Genomic DNA, 19,684 nt, shown 5'->3' with positions numbered 1-19,684 from the left:
AAATACAGTTTACCCCAAAGGATTCTTCTGTAGTGTGTTTTCCTGTCTACCTTCAGCCTCATGATGTTTTGCTATTTAAAAAATAAATTTTAGGCCCGGCCCCGTGGCTTAGCGGTTAAGTGCATGCGCTCCGCTGCTGGCGGCCCGGGTTCGGACCCCGGGCGCGCACCACTTCTCCGGCTATGCTGGGGCTGCGTCCCACATACAGCAACTGGAAGGATGTGCAGCTATGACATACAGCTATCTACTGGGGCTTTGGGGGGAAAAAAATAAATAAATAAAATCTTTAAAAAAAAAAATAAATAAATTTTAAAGTGCTGCTGTTCCCAGCAGATAGCTCTGTCACAGTTGTGAAAGAAGGGATTTCTTTCTATGCTGTACATGGGGTTGGGCCCCCTGGGCAGTGCCAGTCGGGCTGAGCAGAGCCCCTGAGCCCAGCCTGGTGACAATAACTGAACCTGCCCGCACAGCTGGTCCACATGCAGGCAGAGTCTGGAGGTGGCCTGGCCTCTTAAATACTCCTCTAAATGTCCTGACGGGTATTATCTTTCCTCCCCATCACCACCCACATGCCGCTGAATCTTCTTGCACCGTAACTAAGAAATATAACACCCATCTCTTCCTGGCTCCGAAGTAGGAAACTCAAGCCAATTCCAAGATGATAAACTAGTTTTGATTTGATCAGTATAGCAAAGCATGACTTTTCCCATAGTAAATAAAAGGCCTTATTGATCATGTGAAGGGTGTCACTGATCTGGAAAAGAACTAGTTGAGTAGTTGCAGAAAGCATGTTCTTTATTGCTGAAATTACATAAAGTACCACCACCCAGTAATAAATAACATTACATGGTATCTACCTGTTCATTCGTTTCCCATTGATCCACTCTTTAGTTCTCCCTACAGCATTTGGCATAATGTATGTTAAAACAGCTTCAATTTGTTTAAGGGAATGGTTGTCATCTGTGCTGGCAAAATACCAGGTCATGTTCAAGTATCTTCTGCTAAATGCCCTTCACCAACACACACGGCCCCAGCCCTAAGTTCCCCATCATATTTAAGTTGAATGGTGCTCAGATATTAAGGGTTTTTTCCATGTAAATTGTGCATATAAATAGCAAATCTGAGTTCCTATTAGGCATTTATGGTTATTTTTTCTACATGTTGATGTCAGAATTCTCTAACCCTCTATTTTTCCCAAGACTGGAATTTGTTTCGAAATTCACGAGGCTGAAAGATCAGTGGCAGAGTGCTGCCCAGGGCATTCGGCAGAGGAAGAGCGACATCGATGGGCTGGTGAAGCAGTGGCGGCACTTCATGACCTCCGAGGAGCACGTGCTCCGCTTCCTCACCGATACCAGCCACCTGCTGTCTGCAGTGAAGAGCCAGGATTGCTACAGCCTCTCCCAAACTAGGAGCCTGATCCATGAGCTGAAGGTAGTGCATGCACAGTGGCAGCGTGAGAACTACAGGGTGGTCATTCTTTGGAAGATGTTCATTCACCTCAGGTTTTATATTTTCTGTGACGTCATGGTTCAAGTATGCTCTCTGAAATGGGGAGGCCAGCTGGGTAAGGGTCCCCATGACCCTATCCAGCCTTGTCCCTAGACTTGAGGGGTCAGAAACCCAATATTATCCACTCATCAGGAAATAGTGAGGTTCTCTTGGGCTGTGGGGGTAGGGATGGACTAGACATCGGTGGGGAAGTTTGGGGGAGATTTGGGGTGACAGACTTACACCACCATAGCTGATTAGGCACTGACTAATATAGAAATGACTACGAGGGTAGTAATTTACAGTGGGACTCCTGCTTACTCTTGAAGGGCGAATTCATTTAGGCAACAAAGTTCTTAATCAGAGAGTTGCTTGATGAGCATAGGACTAGAGTAATTAGTTGGCAATTCCCAGGCATGTTCCATTGAGCTGTAGAACCACTCTTCACTTTAGAGGTGCAGCTAAACAAAACACCACCCTTCTGAAATCCTGTGCTTTCCTCATTCGTTTTTCTAGTCATCAAGTATTATAGTTGAGTACCTGCTCTGTTCCAGTCACTGTTCTGAGTGCTGGGCATGTGGTGTGGACTGAGAGAAGACCTCTGCTCTCGTGAGGGCCATCAGACAAATTAATAAACAGACAAGAAAATACTAACTTGTCTGATTAGTGGGGGAAATCAGACAAAATAATAAATAAACAAGACAATGTCAGATTGCAACAAGGCATATGTAGATAATTAAAACAAGGCCAGTAATGGAGGGGCTGGGTACCTACTTTAGATTGGGTAATCTCTGGGAATGTGACGTTTAAACTGGAACCTGAATGACAAGACGGCGCCAGTCATGCAAAGATCTGGGGAAAGAGCCTTTCAGACAGAGGGAGCAGCTTTCCCAAAGTCCCCAAGGTGAGAACCAATAGTGTGACTGGAGTACAGCCAGTGAGGCAGCAGTGATAGAAAATGCATTTGAGACGCAGTCGGGGAGGAGCATTTTGTAGGTGAGATGTGGTAGCTGGGTTACATTCTCCATGTAGTAGGAAGCCTTTGAAGAGTTTCAGTTGGAAGAAGGGGCAGCATGATACGGTTTGTGTTTTTCAAGATCCTCTGGCTGCCCTGAGGATGATGGATTGTAGGGGAGCCAAAGGAGAAGCAGGAATCCCATTGCTGCATAACAACAAACACTTATTATCATCTCTCATATTATTATCTTATATTATCTCTCAAAGTTCTGGAATTTGACAGGGCTCAGTTAGGTGGTTCTTGCTTAGGGTTCTCAGGCAGTTTCAGTCAGGTGGCGGCTGGGGCTGGACTCAGCTGAAGGTTCCCTCACTCTCGTGTCTAGCACTTAAGCTGGAAAGACGCAGACAGCTAGGAACTGGAACAGCTGGGGCTCCTTGGGCATCATTCCCTGTGGTCTGTCCATGAGGAGGCTTACAGTAGCCAGACTTCTTATATGATGGCTCATGGCTTCAAAGGTGCATGTCCCAAGAAAGAGAGATCCAGGGGGAAGCTGTATTGCCTTTTTAGACCTAGCCTTGGAAGTCACTCATTTCCAACGTTCTCTGTTAGTCAAGGCCATCATACACGCCCACATGGGTTCAAGAGGAAGGGACAGAGGCAGCACCACTTGATGGGGAGTGGCAAGGTTCTGGAAGAGCATTTGGGACTGGTAGTATTGCTGTGGCCATTTTGTGAAAAATACAGTCTGCCATTACCAGTTAGGCTATTTCAGTAGTCCTGGACAGTTATGATGGTTAAGGCAAAGATGATCACAGTGAAGACAAATAAGGATATGTCTGTGGGTAGAGTTTACAGGACTCGCTTATGGTTTGGATGTGGCAGGTAAATAAAAATCTAAATCAAGATGACTCTAGGTTTTTGGGTTGAGCATCTTGGTTAATAGTGTGCTGTTGACCAAGTCAGGGAAGATGGGAGGAGGAGCAGGTCTTTTGATAAGTTGTTTGAAATGGCTAATAGCCATCTATCATAGTGGCTGTGTCAAGCAGTGCTGCATATTAGAAAGAAGAGTGTGGAGTGGCACTATACTCATTGAGTTGGCAGTTTTTTTTACTTGTGTCTGCTTCTGAGAGTATTGTCTGCTTTCCTCCTTTGCATTTGGGTTAAGTATTCTCAGAAATACCTTTGTAAATCAATGCTCTGTTGATTTTTTTTTTTATTATCAGCTGACATTTTGGAAAATACCTACATTATGTCTCCCTTGAGAAATTTGAAAGTGAAAGAAATCGTATTTAGAACAGAAAAAAACTAATTTTTTTCCTCCTGAAACCAATGCTTTTGGAAGTTTTTACTTCATTTTTGTATTGTAAATAGCTAGTTTCAATCACCTTTAAAGAAAAGTCTACATGATAATCAAATGGCATTTTTTAAAGCTATCCCTTATTGATGTACATATTAATGTATATATTGTACATATGTAATATTGATATATTTATGTGCCCATAATAAGCTTAAGTGTTTATTTTTGTATTTTACCTTATTTGTTTGTTTTTTCCTTCTTTTAAATTTGTTTAGCATAATGTGCACATTCAACTCTTGTGGGTTAGGAGTAAGTTGACTCTTGTACCCTGATGCTAATGGGTATTTGCTCTTAGTTTCAGGTCTAATACTCCAATCATTTTCTTAATATTCTTAGATCCATTTATCTTGTAGGCTTCTCTTCTATGGAGTATATTTTTCATTTCTCTATACTTCTAATCATTACACTAAGAATCTTATCTCTTACCAACCCGTGGAAATTATTTTAAGAACACATCATTTGGTAGTATGCTGTCTACTTGATGTAAAACATTAGCCTTTGATGTGAATGTGAGTGTGTGTATGTACATTCTAACCAGATTTGTCTAGTTTATATCTAATTTAACATTTAAGAAAAGCTCTGAAGGAAATATGCACAAACATACAGAAAGAGTCACATTTTGATCACATCAGAGGCTTAAGCAGATCACTTTTTTTTCTTTTAGAATAGAGAAATTCATTTTCAGAGATGGCAGACTACCTATGCACTAACCTTGGAAGCTGGGGAAAAGTTACTGAACACAACTAACCTGGAAACCAAGGAGTCAATTGACAAGAGAATCAGTCAACTTCAGGACAACTGGAAGGACACAAAGCTCCAAGTAGGAGAGATGATTAAACAGTTCCAGAGCATTGTAGAGGTAAATTCACCATCCATTTTTCCATTCATGATACTCAAATGCAGTACATAGAATTTTTGTTTACTGTGTGAAGATGGAAATGATTTTAGAAAATCATATTAATTTGAGTTTTCCAAGGGACCTTGAGTCCTATTAATCCATGAATCATGACAGTTACTTAATGTAAAATAATAATAGAGCATTGAAAAAGTGCAGTGTTAAGTATATAAATACTTGAGGTTTATATTTACTTTTATGAAACAGGAAACTTATTTGTGTTCAATGGAAGTTCAATATGCAGACCTAGTGTTCTACATATGGTCTGTCTTTGGGCATAGAATATGAAAATAAACACAGTGATACTTCCTCCTTCTGCTATCATCAGAGAATGTGCTTTTCCATATAAATGAATTTCCCAGATAATTTATGATTATACCTTTAAGAACCAAAATATTTTATTTTGAGTCATTGTTAGGAAAATAATTAACATTTTATTATGCCAAAATACACCAGTTTGTTCTCACGGACTCTGAGCTGCTTTGAACCTAGGCCTTATACTACTATGTTCTCTGAGTTCTTATGTGGTTTTTATAGTCTTTCTTTCTCTCTAGTTAATGTTAAACTGTCTATTTTTACTTTGTTTCTCTGAGCATACCTATATCTTATAGCCCACTCTCCTTTCAGATCTGTTGTGTGTATACCAAAACCAGCTAACCAGGCTTGTCAGAGATGTCTTGCTGAATAAAGAATAAATATATGCTGAGTTAGGGCCTGAACATCTCCTGTAAATAAAGTATCTGAATTGTATTTGGTATACAGACTACATGAAATTCGTTAACCAGCAAACATTTGTTGAGCACCTGCCATGTTTGCAAAGCATGATGGTAAATGCAATTTAATAGTTTCGTGGAAGAGATAAGGACTCATGGTTTTGTTTCTGTCTTTGCCTTCTTCTTGGTTGTGTTCTAGAGAGTTGATGTTGCTAGACAAGTGGCCTCTCCGTAAGTGAGCTGTTACCATAGAAATGGGCCAACCCCAGTATATTTAGGTAGAGGAATAGAATATGCTTGACTCTGTGTTTGTCTATTTTTAGTAACCTCAGGAGTAGAAATTTATCCTAATGAATCAATTGTAAACATCCTGAACTTGAAAACACAGGCAACTGTTTGCTCAGTAATGTAAGGGTTAAGGAGAAGAGAGTTTGCAAGAAGGGCGTTGGCAGGGGAAACTGCAGCCTTAGCTCTACTCTTGACTAGGCTGCTTCTAACCACATATCCTTGGGCCAGTGGGGTTTTTTGCTGAGCCTCAGTTTTCCCATTTTAAATGTGATAATAACACTTGCTCTCTCTGTTTCCTAAGGTTATTATAATTATATTCAGATAATGAAGTTGAAAATGCTTCCAAACTATAACATGCTTTAAGCAGAAGGCAGCAGTCAGAGCAGTGGTGAGAAATGGAGAGTGAAGCTTGATTGTGAAAGGGTCGCTAAAGGCAAGCTATTTCTAGAAAAGGGAAGAGAGAGAGCAGAAGGCTGACAGTAGAAAAGAAGACAAGAAAAGTGGGTGAGCGCTTTTGCTTTAGTGCTGTGGTAATGTAGGCCCAAGACCGTAAATGCTAAAAATTAGTCCTTGTAGTAGCCTTTTAAATATGAACTTTTCCAAAATTAAAATGGAAGTAAGTTAGATAGATCAGGGATATGAGGAGGCAGGAAGAAATATTTCAGAGCAAAAGCCAAGCCAATGGTTAAGATGAGCCACACGGAAAGCCACAAAGAGGCGTGGCACCACACTGGTCTCCCATCTGCCCTTTAGACCACAGTCTGCTCAAGACAAGGAGCTGGGTTCTGTGTGATTTATAAAAACACATTTGACAGAGTGATTACCTGGATTAAATTAGTTATTTTATTTCTACAATTCATCCTTAAACAGCAAAGTACTTACCAATTTTAACACTGTTTTCAAATAGACCTGGGACCAGTGTGAAAAGAAAATCAAGAAGTTGAAAAGCAGGCTGCAAGTTTTAAAGGCACAAAGTAAAGATCCTCTTCCAGAACTTCATGAGGACCTCCATAAAGAAAAAGAGCTGATTAAGGTATTGAAATCTGAAGTCGTGTTCAAGATAATCACTGAGCTGTTTTCTGAGAAGTTGAAGTGTTTTGTTTGCCTTTCAGTTTCGGTGTGAAATTAAGTTTTCATGTCCAGTTGGAAAACATTTTTCCTATCTTCTCTCTAACATCACATCCTGGTCACTAAAGCAATTAGAATTGATGCCTTTTGAGATCCATGTGTGAAGATGAGAAAGACTTTTGCAGAAATTCTTCTTAGGATTTGGGGGTTTTCTCCTTCAGGTCCTCTTTGTATCTGTTTCTTTGTCATATAAGATGTGGCCCCTGAGATTACATTGAAAGCTGTTCTCTTATCAAATGACTTTATCTTTGAAATGAGAGTGAAGTATAACTAAAGAATTCATTTTTTAGAAGCCAATAGGTTGGAGGTTTTCCTCAAATATAACATTTTTATAATACCTTCCAAACTATATTCTGCCTAGTTGATACTACACTAGCAAAAATTCCTGGTGATTTTAGGTCTTTGCAGACAACAAGGCAAACTTATGGATAGGAATTTGGAGCGGCAGAATTCCCAGGTCAGGAACTCCTGCATCTTTTCCCTGTCTGCAGGTTTGATGTTTACAAGACATCAAGAGTCTAATGGAATGGTTTTTAAAATTTTTTTCTTCGTTCAGTGACTTCAGGGATCAAATTGAAAGAATTAGGAAGAAATGAGCAGCCTCATACTTCAAGCTGTGCTGGAAATTGGTGTCCTCCTCCCTGCGTCTCTTTTCTTCATTGTAAAAATTTCTAACATGCCAAAAGTTCTAACACAGCAAATAATATGACAAACTGCTGTAAAACCACCAGTCAACTGAAAAATAAAACATTACAAATGCAGTTCACGTGCCTGGATGATCTCCAGTGTACTTTCCCTCCCCAGAGGTAGCCACAACTCTCAATTTGATGTTTTATCAGTATTACGCATTTCTTTATAGTTTTACCTCATGTGTATGTAGCTCTCAATGAAATATAGAAGTATTACTTTTGCTTTTAAACTTTATATAAACGGTACCATTACTCCATACTAAAGTCATAAAGATACACCCCTACATTTCCTTCTGAAAGTTGTAAAATTTTGCTTTTTGTATTTACAACTTTATCCATTGAAGAATTGATTTTTGCATATGTTTTGAGGTAAAGATCCAATTTTTATTTTATTCATATGGATGAGCATTGTCCTGGTGCCCATTTATTGAATAGTCCAGTGTCAAATATCAAGTTTCCATATATGCGTGATTTGTTTCTTGGTTCTCTATTTCATTGATTTGGTTATCTTAGCTTTTATATCAAATTATCTTGAGTACTGTGTTTTATTGTAACAAATCTTCATTTCAGGTAGAATGTGTACCCATACCTTGTTCTCCCACGTTAGTATGGATGTCCTTGGTTCTTTGATCTTCCACAACTTTTAGAAGCAGTTTGTCCAACTATGAAAAGTCCTAATAACAGTTTTAATGGCATTGTATTGAATTTATAGAGTAATTTGGGAAAATTAACATCTTTTTGACACTGAGTATTCCTGTTCCTGAATATGGCATATTTCTCATTTGAGTCATGTTCAATAATGTTTTATAATTTTCTCTATGTTGTATTGTATATCTTTTGTTAGATTTATTTCTTGGTGTATTCTTCTTCTTTTCAAAGCCATTGAAAATACTGCCTTTTTCTAATTATATTTTCTAGCTGTTTATCTCTGGTGCCTAGAAATTTGACTACTTTTTGTATATTGATATTATATTCAATCATCTTGCTAAATTCTTTTGTTAATTCCAATAATTTGTCTATCTATTCTTTTAAGTGTGTATGTAGATAATCACCATCTGTGAATAATGACTTTTTTTAGTTTCTTCTTTTTAATACTTATACTTTTTTTCTGTTCTTTGTACATTGGTCAGTACCTCCAGAACAATGCTGAGTAAAAGCATTGCTAACTGGCTCCTGTTTGTCATTCCTGATTTTATTTTTTTTGTTTTTTTGTTTTTTTTGTGAGGAAGATCAGCCCTGAGCTAACATCCATGCTAATCCTCCTCTTTTTGCTGAGGAAGACCGGCTCTGAGCTAACATCTATTGCCAATCCTCCTCCTTTTTTTTTTTTCCCAAAGCCCCAGTAGATAATTGTATGTCATAGTTGCACATCCTTCTAGTTGCTGTACGTGGGACGCGGCCTCAGCATGGCCGGAGAAGCGGTGCATTGGTAGGCACCCAGGATCCGAACCCGGGCCGCCAGTAGCGGAGCTCGCGCACTTAACCGCTAAGCCATGGGGCCGGCCCTCATTCCTGATTTTAAAGAGAATGATTCCAACATTTCACCGTTAAGTATGATATTTGCTGGTGATGTGTTAGTAGATGCCTTTATTAGGTTAAGTTCTTATCTATCTCTAATTTTCAAAATTTTTATCATCTTTACTTCTTTAGGTTTAGATCTAGACTTCAGTAACAAATAAGAGGATTTGGAGTCACTCTCTCAATTGATACATAGAGTTTACTTCCATTAAGTCTAGACACTCATGCAGAATGCGAACCATAAACCCATGCGGAGGCATGATTTTTCCCAAGTATCACACTTCTCCATTTCCAGTGGGATGCTTTCAACTTCCATGGCCTCAGCATTCTATTTCTCATTGGAAAGAATCAGGGAGAGAGGCTAAGAGCATTGAGTTCATTCAACCTATGATCATATTCCAGAAAGATCCTCAGTAATCTGAAGACTGTCTAGGACAACGTTTATCATCCCTGAATCACTTGGGGAGATATGCTAGCCACTTGACCAGTCTGACCTTTACTTTCCTCCTTGGAAAATTACATTCTCATTACAGCCAAGTTGACGTATGGAAAAATTGCTTTACATGTTTGTGTGTGTGTGTTTGTGTGTAAAATGTGTGTAATATACATATATATGTAATTTCTTTATATATATTTTATATACTAACTTTTCACTATTATGACAATTGGTATAGTGAACATCAGTGTTCATAGAACTTGTCAAACAATTGAGTCCTAGGATAGTTTGATTTTTACAAGTAATTTTTGAATCAGTAATTAGTCACATGGTTCAAAATTCAGAAGGTGCAAAAGATATACATGAAAAAATTTTCTCTGTTCACTTCCTCTCCATGGAAGCAATCAGTGTAACAGATTTGTTGTGTATTCTTCCAAAGATACTCTATGCATACACAGGCCAATGTTTACATATATGCACATTTATTTTTTGGTCCTTTTTTACCCAAATGGTAGTATAGAGAATTGGGACTTGACAATCCCAGAGGTAACTGAGTTCACAGGCAAAGTCTTGAATGCTGTCGTGCTTAGAGACATTAGAGAGTCCAGTCAAGGCCTGCGCGACACACTGCTTTATGTGGTCAACTTTAAGTTTTACATCACGTGTTGTATGGACAATTGGAATTTTATGGGTAGTTTTTGCAATACAGACAGTTTATCTGGTTAAATTAAGAAAAGGAAATTTAGCTGACTGACACGTTCTCTTTTGCAATTAGGTTGGTAGCAAATCTGGAGTCTTTTAATTTAAGGCAGAAGCATGGGTTTTGAAATGTTTATACCATTAGTGAGCGTCAGCTGTAATAAACTTCCACAGTGGACCTCACTCTATATCTTGTTTGATTCCTTGCTTTTTTCACTTAATATTTTGTGAACATTTTAAAGCTCTTGAGACACACTGCTACATTGTTTTCCTTTCAACCATACATTTTGATACCTGAGGACTTACGCTCCACCAGGCGTGGTGGTAGGGGCTGAGTGGGCGATGCACTGGTGAGCAGTGTTGGCGTGGACCCAGCCAGCATGGAGAGACACATGGTAACCGGAGTCCCCTATATGCCGACGTATGTGTGTGTGAATAATTGTCAGCATGGTGAGTGTTAGAGGGAAAGTGGACATGGGGCTATAAGGGCATAAAACAGGGGTCCCAACCTTGTCTGGTGACTCAAAGAAGGCTCCTCTGAGGAATTCCCTCTGTGTCTGAGATCTGAAAGTGTCAGGAGTTAACTAAATATGTCTGTGGAAGCATCAGGGTGAAGGAGTAGGTAGCATTTCAGGCTAGTAATTTAAGAAATACAAATTTAAACAAAATCTAGAAATCATTACATGTATTCAGCTTGCCCCAAAAGTATATAAAACTCAACACCAAAAAGTATGTGGAGAAAGATGATCATTCTTTTGGGGACACGATTTGGCAAATATTTATTATTGAATTTATAGAATTATAAAATGTCCATATTCAAAAGTTCTACAGCTATTAATTATCCTTTCAAATTGTAGAAAGAAACCAACTATCCAAACCAAATTGATTTAAATATGGCTGTGGATAACTTAAACATGCCTCCCTGCTGTGCGGGCATCTGAGCTAGCACCTCTGAGCGGAGAAACCCTGTTAGAAAGCCTCCGCTTGTGAGTTGCCCCTTTTATACTATATAGCTAGTAAAAGTGTTCCACCGCAGAGTCTGCTTTCATTCACTTTACTGGACCCGTGAGGCTGAAACTGGGTAACCAAAATGTAATGATTTCTCTTCTGATAAAGGTGTCAGTTCTTAATCTCCACGCAACCTTTAAAATGAATTCTCTGGACCATTTTATCAAACATAAATTATTCTTGGCAAATTATGAAATCATGCCAAGTGTAGCTTTTAGAACTCTGAAAATCAATCAGAATTAACACATTTGTATCATTGCCACCCTCAGACTTACTTCTGATGTAAATGAAATAGTCTCCTCTTTAAGATTTCAATAGACAGGTATGCATGGAGAGCCTTAAAATGTGCCAAAGTAGGGAGAATTGTAAACACAATAAAAATCTGGAGGACTCTTGAGTGGGCTGTTTCCTTTTACCTCCCCTGTTGTGAAAGTAATTTTCTTGATTAAGTACTAGAATTCAAAAAGTTTTAATTTGACAGATACTTCATTTTAAAAAATAAATATTTCCAGAACCAGAGGAAATTTTCTGCTAACCAATCTGCCAACTATTGGGGAACAATTTATTTTTTCTTCAATTATACTCATTCTTTTCAAAAGTTAACCAAAATAATTCCCTTTGAAGGAAGCTGTTGTTACATGATTGCCACAGTAGCAACAATGCATTTCTTAGATGTTCAAAAAATGGGAAATCACACTTTATACAACATTTCTGTAACAGTTTCAGGATTAAAAGTGTGTGTGTGTGTGTGTGAGAGAGAGAGAGAGAGAGAGAGAGAGAGGGAGGGAGGGAGAGATTGTTGCTAGACTCCAAAAATACTTTCGAGTAAAGGTAAAGACCTACATGACTTTAAAATAGAATTAATTATATAAGAGTTTGAACTACCTGAAGAAATGACAACAAAGGTAGAAAAGAGTTTCCTTTGAGAAAATAGATGAAGAATTGGCCAACCACATCTGCAGACGCTCGCCCCGGGCTGTTTCTCATTCAAAAGGTCCCGCCCCCTTCCCTGGCCTCCCCTCCCCCAGAGTCCACTCAAAGGATTAGCCTACAGGTTTGGAAACAACAGCAGCTTGAGTTGAAGGTTTGTTTTTTGTTTTTTTTTTCCTTTCCTTCTTGTGTTTAAATGCAGGAACTAGAGAAGTCTTTGGCTAACTGGATTCAGAACTTAAAAGAACTTCCCACTATGAAGACCGACCTAACCCAGCACATTCTTGTGGAGGACATGATGGTTGTAAAGGAGCAAATAGAGCATTTGCACAGACAATGGGAGGACCTCTGCTTAAGGGTAAGTCAGTTAACTGCGGGTACGGCTGCCCTGGGGGTTATTGAAATGTCTCCGAAGGCCCAACAGACTAGAAAGGAGCTTAATTTCATTGAGCCCTAGGCCCTTTTCATTTGGAGCCCAGGCCAGACGCTGCTCTGTAGAAGGCAGCAACATGGTTTAACAGATTTGACTCTTTGTTTCTCCAGCGCTCAGTGCTGGAACTTTGCACACTTTTAATGAGCTTCTTTAAAAATTACCTTAAGTGGGGGAAGAAATTTGCAATTTGGGACAGCTGTGCACACTGCCCTCTGTCTTGTACTGATGACAAGTACCAATCAGCATATTAGAATCAGGACTTGAGCAGAGACGTCTCGTCTGGTCTTAGAGCAGTTAGTATCCTGCAGTAACTCTTCTCCGGGCCCAGCAAACAGCAGGAGTTGTATCTAGTGCCCAGCAGAGGGGCATTTCATCTAAGAATCTGCCTTCACGTACAATCCAATGTTTATTTCAATTAGCTGGTTTTTAAAACTAAAAGAAATGGTCAGCTGCTACACTTAGTATCTCAGCAGATCACTTCTACTTGTAAAGAATTGGATTGTATTAGGGTTTTATACAGTATATGCTTGTGACAGGATCAGGATGGAATTAAAGGGTTCAAATAGGGTTTTGTTTTTAAGAACACATAATTCTAAGAAAAATAAATTCTTTAATCTCATTTTTGTGAATTAAGAAGAGATGTATTTAAAAGTTGAAATTCACACACTTTTGAATGCATTTTAATAAAGTAAAATGTTTTTCTTCTTTATTTAATATTCACAATGTACCCTAATTTTAAATATCGTTTTAGATTTTTTTTCAAATTTTACATAAAAGAAAATATTTAGAATATGTGAAAAGTGTCCTGAAAGTTAAGGAAGAAGCACAGTCTGGGGCCCAGATGTAATTGTTGCCATTATGAAACCAATCAAAATGATGCTGTGCAAAATGCCAGGATTTTTAAAAGCTGGATAAATAGATGCCCAGAGGAATGGAAACACAAAACTTATTTTTTTAGGGATAGTTTTTTGAGCCTTCTTAACACATTTGGCTGGGTGGATGTACAAGCATCAGATATTTTTGCCTCATTCTGAAAAGAGCTGAGGGTTTTTTGTGCATAGCAGGAAAATCTCTGGGAGTTCAACCTCAGTTTCTTCATCTGTAAAGTGGGGTGTTAAAACTTTATTGAAAGAACTTTTAGCTACGCCTTTTAACTCTAAGATTCTAAAGACAATTAAGACCTGGGAATACTTTTGTACATTTAAAAAGGGTGATTTATGGGGCCGGCCAGTGACGCAAGCGGTTAAGTGCTCGCACTCCGCTGCGGCGGCCCGGGCTTCGCGGGTTCGGATCCTGGGGGCACACCGAGGGCACTGCTTGGCAGGCCATACTGTGGCGGCCTCCCATATAAAGTGGAGGAAGATGGGCATGGATGTTAGCCCCAGGCCAGTCTTCCTTAGCAAAAAAGAGGAGGTTTGACAGATGTTAGCACAGGGCTGATCTCTTCACAAAAAAAAAAAAAAAAGGCTGATTTGCATTCTTTAAATTTATATTTATTTAACTAATACTTTTGAACTCTGTATGGAGGAAGACCCTTTGCTGATGTCAGCTTAACTGTTGCTCACGTGTAATAGAGCGTTGGGTATTTTGGGGTCAGCCTGCTCACTGCAGACCAGTATTTGGTTCCATTTTCATGGTTTCCATCCAAAGCCATAGTGTATGATGGGAAGGTGGATTAAATGTATGGTGTGCATTGTTTTTTATTTTATTTTGCTCATTTTTGAAATATACCACTAAAACATCTAAATGACTTTAATTATGTTCCATTTGCATTACAAATGTTAGATTTATATTCTGATCTAGATTATAGTTTTTAAATTAAATAGGCAGGACATTGGCCTTAAGTAGGAATAAGGAGTTGGTCTTTTTTAAAAAGGGAAAGGATTTGGGTCATAAAGTTATAAATTAGCATGTAGCAAGCAGTCAATAAATGTATATTGAAAGAATAAGGAACAGAAGAAATTTGGGTAATGCTTAATTCATGCATCTCACCTTTCCTGTTTCTAATCTTTAATATAACCTGATAATAATAGATATGTATTGGATAAAACTGAATCCTTTTGGTCAGTTACACTTCAGGTACAATCTTTTTTTGATGCTTTTTATGGCGTTTATCAAAGGACTAAGAAACTTCCATTGATGTTAAACCCTAGGTGTTTAAGAGGCAAAAACATAGCGGTTTAAATCTAGAGGGCCACTGATTAAAATGAATGAAATTCATGGTCCTTCTGATGGGAGGAAAGGAAGAGAAACACTTTCCTTCCTGCCTATACTCAGCTGCCAAATGCATTTTCATTTCCAGGTGGCTATACGCAAACAGGAGATTGAAGACAGACTCAATTCATGGATTGTGTTCAATGAAAAAAATAAAGAGTTGTGTGCATGGCTGGTGCAGATGGAAAACAAAGTTCTACAGACAGCAGATATTAGTATTGAAGAGATGATTGAAAAGTTACAGAAGGTGAGCAGGAGTCCCCAGATGGGAGCACTTAGGATACCACGGTATTCTCTGCCCTTTTCACTCCCCAGCTCAGAGCGGTATAATATTATAGGTATGTTTCCAGTAACATTTTAGAAATCTGAAGGGACTTTCTATTTCTTCTCAGAGAAGAGCTGTTAAGTGAGGATTCCAGAGAGATGGCAAGTGTGGGACCGTTCTGGGTGGGCATGGTGCTGTGTACTGAGGGGAGTTGCTTTCTCGGTGAGAGGGTCTGGCCAAAGAAGGGACTCACATCTCCTTAAGCATCAGTTCACACCCCAAGGTAGTTATGGCTTCTCTGGTTATTGTTAAGGAGTTCCCCTTGCCAAAGGGGAGAGGCCAACAGCCATGGGGCTCATAAGTCTGAAATGGTCACTAATTCCCATAGGAAAAGGTAGAAAGAACGTTCTTGCTTCAGTCACCCAAAATGCCACTCAGTTAAACCTCAGCAAAAACCCTACTGATCAATTAGGCTGATTTAGTTATAGTCAGTTGTCCTCAGCTCCCGGGTAGGTTGGCTTAGAAGAAAGCTGTGAGCGGAAACCAGGACTATTAAATTAAGAAAGTAACTACTGCCTTATATATATTCCACATGAGCTGAGTGGGCGCTATTTGACTTTTTAGCTACTGCTGAAGAGTTTACATCAACAGGTGTGAGAAGTTTTTTATTTTGTAAAAAATTTTGGGGGTTGGGGGACAGCTCCTGCCCATCTCTCTCCCACATACTCCACTAAACCATTTGACAAATTAATGAGTAACGATGGTGAAAATGTGAAAAAAAAAATTTCAAGAGGCAACCGTATTTATGGCTGGTGAAGAAGTGACTCTTTGGTGGTACATCAGCCTTTGTGTTTTGGTGCCTCTGCCAGGACTGCATGGAAGAAATAAACTTGTTTAGTGAAAACAAGTTACAGTTAAAGCAAATGGGTGACCAGCTGATCCAGGCCAGCAACCAGACGAGAGCAGCCGAGATCGATGACAAGCTCAGCAAAGTTAACGACCGCTGGCAACATCTTTTTGATGTCATTGGATCAAGGTAAGAAATCGCCTAAACATGATTCCTACTCCCGGGATACAGCGGTTACTTCACAGATCTAGAAACTGAGCCCAGCCTTCCTCTAAGGTGATCCGGCAGTTTTATAAAGTTCGGTAAAAATGAGTGGAAATTCTTATTTCAGCATTATAGGAAGGTTATATTATAGTATATGCCACTTTAATATATTTTTTCTTTAGCTTAAAACTTAACATGAATTAGGTTAGGTTTCAATGAGAGTTGGAAACTTAATATGAAAAGAGATTCTTGAGGAGATATTATTTAGAAACTCTACCTCTGCTGTAAGATTGCTGTCCCCCTGATGAAACCATTCCTGCCTGTTCTTGCTTGTGTGTGGAAATGCAGGTTGGTCAGGGCATAGGTTTCTTGATGCGCTTCTGGAGGGCCCTGACTGCCCCCCCACACACAGGGGCTTGGCACACTCAAGGCAGGGACCTGCCGTAAGTGTGTGCCAGACGTGCCAGGTCCCCAGTGGGCATCTGGTCTGAAGCTGTGGACCTGGGAGGCACGGCTATGACGACATCTCAAAGCTATATTCTCTAGTGCAACTTTGTCAGAAATGAGACTGATAATTTTATCTCCCTTCACAAATAATGATGATGATGCCACTCAAAGCTTTTAAATGTCTTCTGTCTTCAAATTCTCTCTCCAAAGACAGCCCAAGTGTTTTCCAGTTGCAACCTGACATACAAAGAGCAGTCATTTGGCTTTGGAACCACTCGGGCAGCTTCATGCTTCTGCTGGCCGAGCGAGTCTTGTGCAGAACAGTGTGCTCGGATGTTTTGAACACGTATATAATGTGGAATATACAGGAGAATCCTGGAAGGTTAATGAAGAATTAGGGAGTACTGAAAATAAGATACTCTTAATAATTTGGTATTTCCTTTAACCCGTAGTTTATTGTAAACTGTAAGTGAACCTGATTGAATCAGAAAAGGCACCAGGGTAAGTGCTGAGAATTATGGACAGGAAGTAAGAAGAGTCCATTACATTAATGGGAGCAGACATCTGAGCAGCTGTAGAGCCGAGTGGTCTGAGAGCTCAGCTCTCGTCTTGCTGGAGTGGGGGTGGGAATTAGGAAGAGCCCTACAGAAGAGTGGTGTTCCCAGATGGTCCTGAATGAAGGGTTGGGATTCTTGAGTGATACTGGTAGCAGAGAGGGAAAAACATATGTTGTGAGCAAAAGGTGCAGGGCAGGGCAGTGTAGAAGCTGTTCAGGAAGTGACAAGAAGCTCCACTGGCTCTAGTGGAGGAGAGGAAGCCAGAAAGGTAGGTTGGGGCTAAGTCTTAGAAGTCCTTAAATCTCAATGAAAGACTGGGCCTTCTATATCACGTTTGAGTCATTCATGGCTTTTTAGCAGTGGAGGGGCTGCTGAAGACAAATATTAGGGTGATTTGGCTGGCAGTGTAAGCTGTGCTGAATCCAACTTCTCTCTACTGCCAGTTGAAAAAAAAAAAATCGGTGGAAATCCATGGCAGTGACCCAAGTAAGGATTAAGAGCACAGATTTTGAGCCAGTCCTGACTTCACCACTTACCTGGGAAGCTTGAGTAGTGACTTCACCTTCTTAAGCCTCAGTTTCCAAATCTGCAAAATGTGTTTAACAGCACTACTTACATCAGACGCCACTGTGAGGATGAATGACATGTGCCTCGCATTTGGCACAGGATCAGCACACGGGAGCCAGTGTCTATTGAGTAGTGATTATCATTGTTTTTCCCTAAGAAGACTCTAAGACTAAGTAGCATGTTCATTGAGTGGAAGAGGATTCCCTTGGTTATGTCTAATATTGAGAGGTCTTTCCTCCATGAAACCAGTGTCTTTGACAATCTTACTTCCAGTAGTTAGAACAGTGCTTCAGATATTTGTTGAAATGAATGAATATTCCAGTGCCTAAGAATAAGATCATTTCTGTTAGGTACATCATGTCTAGCATGTCTTTGTCTCCATTGTCTTTATATCCCAAGTCTTCTTGGGCAACTGGCATTAATCAAGGGTATAATGACATCATGCCTGTTCATAGATCATTCAGGAGAAAGATCTAGATTATGCTTCTTGAAGACCAGAGTGACAGTGTAGTCATTCATGCTTTGGTTATATTTTCCTCTCTCCTCTCTGGCTGCCTGTCTTTAGCTAATTCCTTGGTGGGAAAGAGAAAAAACAGCAGGTGAAATTTCAGTGGTCTTTTTGGAAGGAGCCCTTGACAAAATAAGAAGTTGAAATAATAGCAAATATATTGGCTGCCGGCTATATTCTTAAAAATGTGCTTTTTAGGTATGATTTCACTGAATCTTCATTGTATTCTGAAAGGTAGATACCATTATCCCATTTTGCAGATGAGGAAACTGAGGCACTGAAGTTAAGTCACTTGTGCACAGTTACGTCACCAACACATGAGGCAATCAGGATTTCAACTCAGGCAGTTGTGTTGCTTCCCTGTTACGCCAGACCCTTCTAGCTTGTTACACTGAAATGAGTAGAACATAGTGAGAACCTAATCCCTTCAAAATTGAGGAACTAGGGAGGGAATAATTTATCTTCCCTTAAAGCAAGAGCCAGGCTGAGACAAATGGCTGAGAGTATAGAAAAGTCTTAGTTGGATTTACCCTTCAGGGGAACCTGCGGGTTGAGGCAGCTAGCTTGGACGTCCCGTAAATAGACCTCACACAGAATCAGCTCATAGTCTGATCTCTGACACTGATCGTATCACCGTCAGGGAAGGGGGAGCACAGGCTGCAGAATTTAGGTTTAACAGTGCCAGCCAGAACCTGCAAGAACCTGTGGCCTTGTTTGCCGAAGAATTCTGGATACTGTTTAACCCTTTCTGTCCTGCTCACAGTATTCTGCTGCTTCACTCCTGTGGCAGGCGACAACATCTCTTGTTAAAGATGATAAGTAATGGGCTGGCCCCGTGGCGTAGCGGTTAAGTGTGCACGCTCCGCTCGCTGCTGGCGGCCCGGGTTCAGATCCTGGGCGCACACCAATGCACCGCTTGTCAGGCCGTGCTGTGGCGGCATCCCACATAAAGTGGAGGAAGATCGGCATGGATGTTGGCTCATGGCCGGTCTTCCTCGGCAAAAAGAGGAGGATTGGCATGGATGTTAGCTCAGGGCTGATCCTTCTCACCAAAAAAAAAAAAATAAGTAAGATTTGGAGGGAGACCCTACACAGGTTCCCAGCCTCATGACTTCAAGATTTTAACTACAAGCCCTTAACTTCCAAGTTGAGAATGGTGTTCAGAAGTTCAAGACCTCAATAAATCAGGTTTAATTCACTCAAAAGAGACCTATTGTTTTGGATTCATTCTCAGCAAAATAAAGGTAAATTTCAAAAGAGTTGATGAAAATGGAGGACAAGGTTACTTAAATGCACATAAAATTTCTGATCATTTCTAGTGGTAGGCTCCGTTATGGGCTGGATAGGGGAAGAAACCAGTGTTGTTAATTTTTTAAGTGCCAGGCTCCTCGTGTATATTATTTCATTCATTCCTGCAACAACCCTGCATGGTCAGGATCCTCCATGTTACAGAGAGGGACACTGCAGCTCGGAGAGGGCAAATAACTGACCCAAGGCTAAAAGCGATTCTGCACAGGGTAGGGACGGACCCA

General features: G+C 40.0%; 1 protein-coding gene across 10 annotated transcripts in view; it reads left to right on the top strand.

Annotated features, from left to right (window-relative positions):
* The window catches only part of SYNE2 (spectrin repeat containing nuclear envelope protein 2), a 267,254-nt gene that overhangs the window by 214,801 nt on the left and 32,769 nt on the right, over positions 1-19,684 (top strand). For all 10 annotated transcript variants that reach the window (XM_087448388.1, XM_087448395.1, XM_087448393.1 and 7 more), the window contains 6 exons: positions 1,200-1,434; positions 4,471-4,665; positions 6,610-6,735; positions 12,313-12,468; positions 14,846-15,004; positions 15,892-16,058. In XM_087448388.1, coding sequence (XP_087304514.1) covers positions 1,200-1,434; positions 4,471-4,665; positions 6,610-6,735; positions 12,313-12,468; positions 14,846-15,004; positions 15,892-16,058 — 1,038 coding nt within the window. The remainder of the gene's footprint in view (positions 1-1,199; positions 1,435-4,470; positions 4,666-6,609; positions 6,736-12,312; positions 12,469-14,845; positions 15,005-15,891; positions 16,059-19,684) is intronic.

The sequence above is a fragment of the Ceratotherium simum genome, chromosome 24, assembly GCF_057802395.1.
Source record: "Ceratotherium simum simum isolate JZ-2026a chromosome 24, ASM5780239v1, whole genome shotgun sequence".
Taxonomy (NCBI): Eukaryota; Metazoa; Chordata; class Mammalia; order Perissodactyla; family Rhinocerotidae; genus Ceratotherium; species Ceratotherium simum.
Note: the sequence above shows the minus strand (reverse complement) of the source record. Positions and strands in the feature narration are given on the sequence as shown.